The sequence below is a fragment of the Brachyhypopomus gauderio genome, chromosome 6 (assembly GCF_052324685.1).
Source record: "Brachyhypopomus gauderio isolate BG-103 chromosome 6, BGAUD_0.2, whole genome shotgun sequence".
Taxonomy (NCBI): Eukaryota; Metazoa; Chordata; class Actinopteri; order Gymnotiformes; family Hypopomidae; genus Brachyhypopomus; species Brachyhypopomus gauderio.
This window is the reverse complement of record NC_135216.1, coordinates 31665316-31678069: the sequence shown is the minus strand read 5'-3', so window position 1 is coordinate 31678069 and position 12754 is coordinate 31665316. Positions and strand designations below refer to the sequence as shown.

The 12754-nt window shown below is 39.6% G+C and overlaps 2 protein-coding genes across 2 annotated transcripts in view; both read right to left on the bottom strand.

Moving 5' to 3' along the window:
• The window catches only part of LOC143517688 (IgGFc-binding protein-like), a 34059-nt gene extending 33086 nt beyond the window's left edge, over window positions 1-973 (bottom strand). Inside the window, 2 exon segments of the mRNA XM_077010430.1 lie at window positions 400-471; window positions 695-973. Coding sequence (XP_076866545.1) covers window positions 400-471; window positions 695-938 — 316 coding nt within the window. The 5' untranslated portion in view covers window positions 939-973.
• Window positions 974-1209: 236 nt separating this feature from the next.
• On the bottom strand, window positions 1210-6384 carry LOC143516408 (uncharacterized). Its single transcript, XM_077007957.1, has 4 exons — window positions 5982-6384; window positions 5751-5822; window positions 5049-5525; window positions 1210-1289 (listed from the first exon to the last, which is right to left on the bottom strand). The coding sequence occupies exons 1-4, from the start codon at window positions 6382-6384 to the stop codon at window positions 1210-1212; spliced, it is 1032 nt and encodes a 343-aa protein (XP_076864072.1).
• Between the last annotated feature and the right edge of the window lie 6370 nt (window positions 6385-12754).

Below are 12754 nucleotides of genomic sequence, written 5' to 3'. Positions count from 1 at the left end.
AATCAGAATATCAATGCATGCCAATAGATGGGGTAAATGTATGTAAAATACTATAGAACGGAACAGTAAGGGAACCTAGTTAATCTGCCAGTAAGTGTAATGATCAAGGCAATTTAGTGATTTTTATTTATTTTTTTGCAATTTAGTGGATTATATTGGTTTTCATGAAACACAATGAGCTGTATTTAAGATTTATAGTTTATATGCCTTATATGCCATTTATATGTTTATATGCCTGACTGCACAATATGTAAGACTTTGTCTATTTTGCAAACATAATCCCAAAAATCAATACATTTTAGAAACTGCAAAACAAAATAATCAATGAAGAATATACATAAGTTCATCTGTGTATGTTGCATAAATTATCCAGACAAGTAATTTATTACAGTAGCGTACATGTGGTTGTGTTTAGTTCACTTGAACTGGATATGGCTGCAGAGACAGGATTTGTAGTTATGGTGCTGGCGTCTGAAAAAAAGACAATGTGAAAATTCAGATGACAACATGATAAAGCCTGTAGAACCAGAAACTGTGTAAATCCAAAAAACACATCATAACACACATCATAAAATACATAAAACACATCATAACACACATCATTAAACACATCATAACACATATCATACCGGTACAGTAAACATGTGTCTCATTACCCATGTAAAACAACTCAAATGAACAATAAACATCATACCTGTACAGTAAGCCATGTTGCAGGACACTGGACGGACAATCTCATACACATAGAAATTGCCTGGACATGCTTTAACACGAATTGGGTTGGACTTGTAGAAGCAGCAGTCAGATCCTGCATTAGCACAGACCTGGCGGGTGACCACTCCATCCTCTAACTGAGGATGAGGACCATTGAGCCACAGAGGGTAGTAAGAACCACAACTGTTAACATCAACACAGCTCTCTGCCATACGGATGTCCATCCCATTGTACAGCAGGTGGTACCAGCCGTTCCAGTTGAAGTAGACATCACAAACTCCCAAACCAGGTGCAGTATTGGCTCTCCAGGGTTGGTCCAGGGATACGTAGTTGTTGCAGGGGTCATGAGATGGTCTGGTTAAGGCGACTGTCATGGATAAACAAAACAAAAATGTTTAGCTTTGGAAAAGCTCATGTAACGCAGCTCGCGCTGCGGAGCGAGGAGGCGGACACAAACGCTGAGAGGAGCGAGATTTATTAAAGGGAATACCGAAATCATGGTCTAATGGACAGGCGTGGGTCAGACCGGGAGGGCAGCCAGAACAGGTAAGGTAAACGGGCATTACGAGAATGAACTTAAACACAACGGAGAACACGGAACACAGAGCAAACTTACGAGTGGGATCAAAACAACAACGGGAAAGCACAGGCGATAGAACGAACAAAATCACGGATAACTAGATTGGGGATTCACAGGGATATATACATAACACTAAACTATGGACAGGTGAAGACAATGGCACAGGGGCGTGGCAATAAACAAGGGAATCACGGAGACAACGAGCAAGGCGGGACAAACAGACAAGGAACACGGACACGAGGGAATCCGGAGTGACAGCTGAGGGAGGGGGCGCGGCCATACGTGACAGCTCATTTCTAAGGCTGTATTCTCCTTCACTCATTTATAAAGATACTATTATTTTAAATGATTCAAGTGCAGGTAAAGTAATACAAGTAATACAGCTGTAGTGCATGTAACACACCTGTAGTGTATTTAATATACCTGTAGTGTATGTAATACACCTGTAGTGAAGGTAGCACACTTGTAGTGTATGTAACATACCTGTAGTGTATTTAATATACCTGTAGTGTATGTAATACACCTGTAGTGAAGGTAGCACACTTGTAGTGTATGTAACATACCTGTAGTGTATTTAATATACCTGTAGTGTATGTAATACACCTGTAGTGAAGGTAGCACACTTGTAGTGTATGTAACATACCTGTAGTGTATTTAATATACCTGTAGTGTATGTAATACACCTGTAGTGAAGGTAGCACACTTGTAGTGCATGTAACATACCTGTAGTGTATGTAATACACTTGCAGTGTATTTAATACACCTGTAGTGTATATAACGTACCTATACTGTAACATACCTATACTGTAACATACCTGTAGTGTATGTTATATACCTGTAGTGTATGTAACACAACTGTAGTATAACATACCCATAGTGTATGTAATACAATTGTAGTGCATGTAATATACCTGTATTGTGAGCAATACACCTGTAGTGTGTGTAATAAACCTGTATTGTATGTAATACACCTGTAGAGTAACACACCTGGAGTGCATATAATACATCTGTAGTGTATGTACTATACCTGTAGTATATGTAACACACATGTAGTGTATGTGATATAGCGGTAGTGTATGTAATACACCTGTAGTGAGTGTATGTAAAATAACTGTAGTGTATGGTATATGCACATTGTGTATGTCATACACCAGGTGTATGTAATACACCTCTAGTGAATGTAATACACCTGTAGTTTATGTAATATACCTGTAGTGTATGTACTATATCTGTAGTGTATAAAATATTCATGTAGTGTATGTAATACACCTGCAGTGTATACCTGTAACCTAACTGTAGTGTATGTAATACACCTGTAGTGTATGTAATATACTTGTAGTGTATGTAATATACCTGCAGTGTAAAACACCTATAGTGTAACATACCTGTAGAGTATGTAATATAACTGTAGTGTAACACACCTGTACTGTATGGAATACACATATAATGTATGTAATATGCATGTAGTGTGTGCAATAAACCTGTATTGTATGTAATATAACTGTACTGTATGTACTATACCTGTAGTGTATGTAATACACCTGTAGTGTCTGTAATATAACTGTAGTGTAACATACCTGTAGTGCATGTAATACACTTGCAGTGTATTTAACACACCTGTGGTATCTGTAATATACCTGTAGTGTATGTAACACAACTGTAGTGTAACATACCTGTAGTGTATGTAATTTAACTGTAGTGTATGTAACACACCTCTAGTATATGGAATACACCTATAATGTATGTAATACACTTGTAATGTGTGTAATAAACCAGTAGTGTATGTAACATACCTCTAGTGTATGTAATGCACCTGTAGTGCATGCAACAAACCTGTAGTGTATGTAACACAGCTGAAGTGCATGTAACTGTAGTGTATGTACTATACCTGTAGTGTTTTAATACACCTGTAGTGAATGTAAAATACCTGTAGTGTATGTAATATACCTGTAGTGTATGTAATAGGGGTGACTTGCAATAGTCGCTGATTCGACTATAGTCGACTATACCCCCTAGTCAACTATGAACGTCATAGTCGAATGTACCATTCTAACTGCATGGGGGTGCCCAAGGATGCAGCTAAGCATTAGTTGTTACATGAAATGTCTTTGTTTTCATTTCGCACGACAACAACCAACATGACATACCATTTAAAATGCGTAAGGCGAAAAAAAATGTTTGTCGTTTCAGTCGTCTCGTCTCGTCGCGGTGCGTCTCGGCAAGTAGGCCTATAAACATTTTTTGTTGTTGTTTGCTTTTAAACCCTGTTACTTGAACCTTTCTTTGTATTTTTTTGCTGTTGTGTGGCAATTTTTTAATATTTTCAGGCAGGCAAATTTTATTTAAAATATTTTTGACATTTTGCACAGTGCCTGTCTGACAGTTCGATATGCACAATGCGCACTGACGTTTAATGTTCTCTAACGTATCATAAAAAAATGTATAAGTAAATAAATAAAAGCTGAATAAAGCCAACCTACCGTGTTTATTCATTTATCTGAGTGTTTTAGGTTTTTACTTTGAATAGGAAAAAAGTCCTGAATGAGAACGGGATCCCGTTTAAGGTGGACTAAATAAAAAAAATAAAAATAAACCTGATTCGACTAATAGTCTACTGAAGGGAAAAGCTGACGAATCAGATTCGACTATGAAAATACTTAGTTGAATACACCCCTAGTATGTAATATACTGTAGTATATGTAACACACATGTAGTGTATGTAACATACCTGTCGTGTATGTAATATACCTGTAGTGTAACATACTTGTAGTGTATGTAATACACCTGTAGTGTATGGAATATGCCTGTAGTGTATGTGATATATCTGTAGTGTATGTAATATACTGTAGTATATGTAACACAAGTAGTGTATGTAACATATCTGTAGTGTATGTAATACACCTGTAGTGTATGTAATACACCTGTAGTGTATGATACCTATAGTGCATATAATATACCTGTAGTGCATGTAATACACCTGTAGTGTATGTACTATATATGTAGCATATGTTATACAGCTGTAGTGTATGTAATGCACCTGTACTGTATGTAATATACCTGTGTATGTAATATACATGTAGTGTATGATATATATCCGTTCATATAATACACCTTTAGTGTATGTAATATACCTGGGTATGTAATACACCTGTATTGTATGAAATATACCTGTAGTATGTCACACACATGTAGTGTGTGTAATATACCTGCAGTGTATGTTATAAGCATGTAGTGTACGTAATACACCTTTAGTGTATGTAAGATACCTGTAGTGCATGTCATACACCTGTAGTGAATGTAATACACCTGTAGTTTATGCAATATACATGTAGTGTATATAATATACCTGTAGTGTATGTACTATATCTGTAGTGTGTGTAATATGCAAGTAGTGCACGTAATACACCTGTAGTGTATCTAATACATCTGCAGTGTATGTAATACACCTGTAGTGTATATAATACACCTGTAGTGTAACACACCTCTAGTGTAACATACCTGTAGTGTATGTAATACACCTGTAGTGCATGTAACATATGTGTAGTGTATGTAATATACCTGTTGTGTATGTAATATACCTGTATTGTATGTAAAATACTTGTGTATGTAATACACATGTAGAGTATGTAATATACCATGGTATTTAATACACCAGTAGGGCATGTAATACACCTGTATTGTATATAAAATACATGTAGTACTAACAGACATTATACAAAAGTGTCCAAAACAAAAAAGTTTTAAAAAGACATACCTGTAGTGTAGCTTGGCAGAGGAATTGATAGATCTGGCTTGACCAGTTTATAGACGTAGTAATGTCCTGGACAGGCTTTCACCTGGATGGGGTAGGACTTGTAGTAATTACACTGGTAACCATACCACCCATATCCCCAGTACCACCACCAGTAGTAGTAGTTGGTGGTCCCATATATTTCTCTGGTCACAATTCCATCCTTAATAAGGGGATGTGAACCACCAAGTATCAGTGGGGTGTATCCACCAGATGTCATGGAGTCCACACACCACTCAGAAATCTTTGCATCTGCTCCCTGTAGATACAGCCGATACCAGCCATCCCATTCAATAGTGGTGTCGTCATGACTACTGTAGTATCCAGACTGGCCCAAATTGTAGTAGCCATTTCCATAGTAACTGTACGTATTTCTCCAGGTGTCATCAAGAACATTGTAGTTGTAGCAGGGATCAAATGTGGAGCTGACTGGACTGGTTGCTGCATAAATAGTCATTACATATAACTTAAAATTCAAATTTGACCTTTTATTGTGATAATGGTAATATAACTATGTCTATGTCTTACCTGCCTATACAGTTGTCTATTAAACCATGATTTTAAGAGGATACATAAAAAAATACATTGTGTGTTGTTACAATGTAAACAATTGACAAATTGTTTGATTTATTATAGATGGCAAAATAAATTTTGATGGCAACTTACTCGTAGTTGTGTTGAGATGAGCTTGAGTGGACACGTTTGTAGCCACATGAATTGAAGTAATGGTTCCGGCATCTGAAAAAAAATTGGTGAATACAGAAATCACGACAAAATCTCCTTATCAATATAAAATCATTAAAAACAAAAAAATAAGCAATACATCTCAAACCTTTACTGTAAACATGTGTTTCACTGCCCATGTAAAACCACTCAAATGAACAATAAACATCATACCTGTACAGTAGGCCATGTTGCAGGTCATTGGACGGACAATCTCGTACACATAGTAATTGCCTGGACATGCTTTAACACGAATTGGGTTGGACTTGTAGAAGCAGCAGTCATATCCTGCATTTGCACAGACCTGGCGGGTGACCACTCCATCCTCTACCTGAGGATGACGACCATTGAGCCACAGAGGGTAGTAAGTACCACATCTGTAGACATCAACACAGCTCTCTGCCATACGGATGTCCATCCCATTGTACAGCAGGCGGTACCAGCCATTCCAGTTGAAGTTGACATCACAAACTCCCAACCCAGGTGCAGTATTGGCTCTCCAGGGTTGGTCCAGGGAGGTGTAATCATTGCAGGGGTCACAATATGTATGACTGTTGAAAGCAACTATGATGGACATTTAAAGAGTAAAAATAAATTAATACTTAATTTCTTCTATTTATATTGCCAAATCTTACAATTAAGAAAAAAACAAAACAAACACTATTATAAAAGTGTCACGTCTGTTTTCCTTTCCCTAGTTCCGCCCTGTTTCCATGTTTTCCCTGTTGTCTGTCATGCCCCTGTACCGTGTTTCCCTTCTGCTTGATTATTGCTCCCACCTGTGTCTGGTTTAGTCTTGGCATTTCAGTGTATTTATTCCTTGTCGAGTCTGGTCTTCCTTGTCGGTGATTGTCTGTAAGTTACTCTTGTCTCCTACCTGTTCCACTCTCAATCAATCATTCTCTCTCGCTTGTTCTCTCTCTCTCTCTCTCTCTCTCTCTCTCCCTCTCTCTCTCTGTATGTGTCTACCTCACTTCCTTATTCCTGATTCGTGTTGTTTCTGTAATGGTTGTATAGTTATTCAAAACAAAAAAAACATCACTGGAGGTGAGGTGAGGGTTAGTGTGAAGAGTGAACGCTGGCGTGTTTGGCTGCCCGTCAGTTATTATCACACTATGGTTCTTTTTTGGCTTGTCCTTTTTTGGACAATTTTTCTAAGATTTTACCAACCTGTGGTGGGAATTATTCATTACTCTACTGCTGAACTGCTTTGTCTACAATTTTTTCAGCCTGATCCATCGCTTACTACCACTGACTCTGCTCTCCAATGCAGATTTAATCTACAATCCCCATCAGAAATATAGCCATCGAGGGTCTCGCCGGTCTTTACATGAGGATATATCGGGTCCACTGCGTATCATTGGGTCTACTGCTAGTCACTTTCGCCATTTTCGTCGAGGGATGAGTCGGGCGGCTGAGTATTAGCCTACCCAGTCCGGTCGGCTAGCACCACTGCAGGATTTGATAGTACAATCGTCAATTTTGGGTTACTTAACATCCGCTCGATAACAAGCAAGGGACTTCTTGTTCAGGATCTCCTCATCGACCGCAAGTATGACTTTCTCTGTTTAACTGAGACCTGGCAACAGCAAAATGACTATTCTCAACTTAATGAATCGACTCCTGCCGGGTATGTTTACATAATTACAATGTTTACAAACCTCGCGAGACTAGCCGAGGAGGAGGTCTTGCAATAATTCATCAGGAGGATTTAAAAGTCTCTCCAGTGTCTGCTCCTGTTTTTACCTCCTTTGAGGCACATATCTGTCGACTTGCTGGCTCCACTCCTACCATCATTGTTAATGTCTAAACACAATAAAGATTTTATTCATGATTTCGCTACCCTACTCACCCATCTGATCACTCTCTTGCCGGCTATTATAGTTATGGGTGATTTTAATATTCATATGGACAGCGCTAAAAATCTACTTACTAAAGACTTCATATCATGCTTGGAGAGCTTCGGTCTGAATCTATTGATGCTCCCACTCACTCTAAAGTTCACATTTTGGACCTAGTTTGTTGTTGGGGGTTGCTCCTTTTAACTGTTCTGTTGAAGAAGCAATTTTATCTGACCACTTTCTTCATTCTTTTAATGTTAACCTCCCTCTCACCACTAAAAAGTTCCCCGTCTCATCACCTTCCGCAATATTTGAAATATTGATCTAGTCTCCCTGTCCTCCAGTTTAGTTGCTCATTTGCATTTCCATCAACAAATGGTCCCTGATGAGCTGGTCTCACTATATAACACTGGTCTTCAAGCCAGCCTTGACTCTGTTGCCCAGCTGAAATCATGTACGGTCCACTTCTTGCACTCTGCCCCTTGGTTCACCCCTGAACTTCGGCGTTTGAAAACTAAGGGACGGCAGTTTGCGCAACTGTCTTGGTAAACTGGTCTCTTCGTCGTCAAGGACATGTACAAGGACACAAGGACTAAATCTAATTTATTATTCCGGTTTAATTGTTTCTATGAATGATGAAACTAGATCCCTTTAAGCATTTTATAAGAAAACTGTTCAAGTGCAACTCTTTTCCACAGTACCTGTGCTCTACTCGTTATTGTAATTCTATGTCTTTTTTGGATGAGAAAATTAAGATGATTTACAAGTTTTAGCACACACTCTAATTCTGCAACTGTCTCTGTCTCTTCCCTACTATCTCCTACACTTCTTAGATCATCCTATGATTCTTCTCTTCCTTCAACCTATCTTTCATCTTTCTCTCTTCCTTCTATCTCCGAGCTCTGATCATTCTGATCTTTCTTCTCTCACGACTGCGACTGTACCAGCAGCTTTTAAGATTGCTCGGTCTGCTTATGTCCACCTCAGAAATATCACTTGCCCCTGCTCCTCTCTTTCCTCTCACACTACTGCTATTCTGGTTCACAGCCTTGTCACTTCTCATTTGGATTACTGTAATTCTCTTCTTTCTGGTCTTCCTTTTAAATCATTACACAAACTGCAAATGGTTCAAAACGCAGCTGCACGTATCATAACAAGAACTCCTTCTTTTCACCATATCTCTTCTGTTTTACATCAACTGCACTGGCTCCCGGTTAGACAACGCATCATGTACAACATTTTACTTCTCATTTTTAAGGCAATTCACAACCCTGCTCCACCATACATATCAGACCTTATTAATATCACCTCTCACTCATTATTGAGATCATCTGCCTCTATCCACCTGTCTGTTCCCACCATACGTCTCAGCACCATGGGGAGTAGGGCTTTTAGTAGCTCTGCCCCAGGGGTAGTAGGGCTTTTAGTAGCTCTGCCACTAGGCTATGGAACGCCCTGCCTCCTGACTTGAGGAATTTAAATTCCTTTTCACATTTTAAGTCGGGTCTCAAGATGCACTTGTTCAGAGCTGCCTATAACATCTGATCCCAATGATTCATTTTATCCATTTAGTTGAATACTGTTTTTCCTGTTTTTGTTGTTTCAAAAATTATAATAATAATTAATAATAAGAGTCAGAAAGGTGCCATTAAATAAAATGTATTGTTATTATTATTCTTTCCCTCTGTGTTTCCCATGTTCTGGTTTATTCCGTGGTTCATTAGATGTTTGTAGTTTGTGGTTTCCCTGTCGTGGTAGTTCGGTTTGTCCCTTCCTTAGTGTATTTCTTTCTGTTAGTCCTTAGTTTCCCATTCTCCTTGTTAGTTCAGCTGTTTTATGTTTTGTTTGCTTATTCCTTTATATTGTGGTTGCTTTTTATTGTGTGTGTGTTTTGTAATACATTAATGTTTCTGTTACCATTAGTGATTTTTGTCTGTTCGCCTCATTTAAGTTTGTTAGTCTCTCTGTCGTCTGTTTTGCCATGCCTTGTTCTTTGTGATCAGTCTCATTCCTTTTATCAATAGGAATCACTCCAGGTGTAGTTTCACCCTGGTCCAAGGTGTGAATAAAGGGGCAGACATAGCACTAACTAAAAGAGATAAATAAGGACAATCTGTAGCGGTATGCAGTAACTTCTGACCTCAGTCAGTGATTCTATGCTCTTTGCTTTATCTACTTTCCTCCAAAGACACTGAATCTCTAACTCAGCTAAGTCTCAACTTATTCTGCCATTTTGTCCCTACTAGTATCCATAAAGCTTGTTCTATTCCATGTGTCTGCCAATTCCTGTGTATGTATCCCACAGAGCTCATAGATACCATCATAGCCATCGCAACAACAAGAACCTAATTTACCCACAATGTTCACCACGAATTCCAATCACAGTGACTGGAGGACTCTGGAATTGCCAATCTGCTGTCCAGAAGGCTGACTTCATCTCAGCTCTTGCATCCCTCCACTCACTACACTTCTTGGCTCTGACCGAAACCTGGATCACTCCAGAGAACTCTGCAACTCCAGCTGCTCTGTCCTCTGCCTTCTCATTCACTCATTCCCCACGACGCGTTGGAAGGGGAGGTGGCACAGGTCTACTTCTATCTCCAGAGTGGCGTTTCACCCAACTCTCCTTTTCAGCTCTTTTAAATTCTTCCTTTGAGTTCCATGCTATCACTGTCTCCTACCCCACTATTCTTCACATCATTGTGATTTATCGCCCTCCACGTTCCCTTGAGAACTTCATTGACGAACTTGATACCCTCCTTAGTAAATTCAACATTGAAGCAAACCCGCTCATTCTCCTTGGAGACTTTAACCTTCCATCCGACAAACATCATTCATCTTGCATCCTTCCATTGCTGTCATCATTTGACCTCGCCATCAACCCATCCACTGCGACTCATAGAGCAGACAACATTCTGGACCTAGTCTTTACACGAGACACCAGAACATCGGACATCACAGTCACGCCACTCCACCTGTCAGACTATCACCTTCTGTCCTTTTCTTTCTCCCTCCCTGTCATTTCCACTCGCACTTCCTCCGTACATTCTTCTTACTTTCACACAAATTTGTGCTCCACCGATCCCTCAACCCTTGCTGCCACTATTTTTTCCTCCCTTCCTCATCAGAATTGTCCGTCTTCTCTCTCACTGGACACAATTACTGATACTTTCCTCTCTACGCTCTCTTCATCCATCAATCTTCTGTGTCCTCCCTCCCCCAGGCTTAAGAGATCTGTTCCATCCACCCCTGGCTAACTGAAGTGCTTCGCAGCCACAGGAGAGATCTAAGAACTGTGGAGATGAGGTGGAAGAGAAGTCACCTAGATTCAGACCTGCGCTCTTATCAATCTCTCCTTTCAAAGTTCTCACTGGAAGTCACATCAGCAAAATCAGCCTACTAAAGAAATTTGAATCATCTGCATCCAATCCACGCAAGCTATTCAGTATTTTTTCTTCTCTCCTTAACCCTCCCTCACCCCTCCTCCATCCTCTCTCACTCCTGAGGATTTTGTCATCTTCTTTGAAGAGAAGATTGCAGCAGTCCGTCAGTCCTTCTCCCCAGCTCCCAACATTCCTACTAGTATCTATAACCCAACACTCAACTCCTTGGCTTCTTTCTCCCCTCTCTCCTCAGACAAGATACATAAACTTCTGACTTCTAGCAATCCTACTACATGCCCACTGGATCCAATGCCTTCCACTCTTTTCTAGAATATGTCAAGAGAACTCCTTCCGTTCATCTCAGCAATCATCAACAACTCCTTAGTTTCGGGTCATGTACCTACCGTGTTCAAGATGGCAAGGGTGGTACCAATCTTGAAAAACGCAACACTTGACACCTCTGACATGAACAACTACAGACCAGTATCACTTCTTTCTTTTCTATCAAAAACTCTGGAGCGAGCAGTCTATGACCAATTATCTCTCTTCCTCACCCAGAACCAACTCCATGATCCTAATCAGTCTGGCTTCAAATGGGCACACTCAACAGAAACTGCCCTCAAAGCAGTGACCGAGAAGCTCCATGCTGCCAAGGCTAACAAGCTATCATCAGTTTTAATTCTTCTAGATCTTTCTGTAGCCTTTGACACGGTCAACCACAACATCCGCTCTCTGTTCTTTTTAGCCTCAGTGTGACTGGCTTTGCTTGGAAATGGTTCCAGTCATATCTTGAAGACCATTCCTATCAGGTAACATGGAGAGGATCTACATCCAATCCATGTAAACTTTCCACTGGAGTCCCCCAAGGTTCAGTCCTAGGCCCTCTTCTCTTCTCTTTATATACTCGTTCCCTTGGTGACATTATTTTGTCTCATGGTTTCTCTGATCATAGCTATGCTGATGACACCCAGCTAATTCTTTCCTTCCCTCATTCTGACACCCAGGTTTCTAGGCATTTCTTGGCATGCTTGGCAGATATTGCTTCATGGATGACTGCTCACCACTTGAAGCTCAAACCTAGCAAAACTGAGCTTCTGTACATTCCAGGAACCCCAAACGTTGTCCAGGCTGGGAGTAACGTTGGACAACGATTTGTCCTTCACAACACATGTTTCAAAACTGACCAGATCCTGCAGATTTCTCCTCTGCAACATACGGAGAATACAACCCTTCCTTTCACAGGAAGTGCTTGTGCAGTCTCTCTTAATCTCTAAGCTGGACTATTGCAATTCCCTACTTGCAGGTCTTCCTCTACGAGTAATCAGAACTCTACAATAGGAATGCACCGAAATGAAAATTCTTAGCCAAAACCGAAAACCGAAAATGAGGAAACCAAGGCCGAAAGCCGAAAACCGAAACACCGAAATAGCCTACATTATGCCAATTATTAGTAACATTGGATTTATGGCTAACCTCACTAAAATCAAGGCATTGCTTTTCAAAGAATAAATCGACTACAAAATTTGATTTGAAAATATTTATTTAAATTATTAATTTAAATAAATACACTAATTATATTTAACTCGCTTGCAGACCGTTTTTATCTGAGAGGATAAATATATGTATTTTATACAAGTTAAATTTAGTTATAACTGACTGGCTTGAAAGATAAATATAAATTCTCTCATAAATACGTGACGTGAGTTGCAACAACATTAAACAG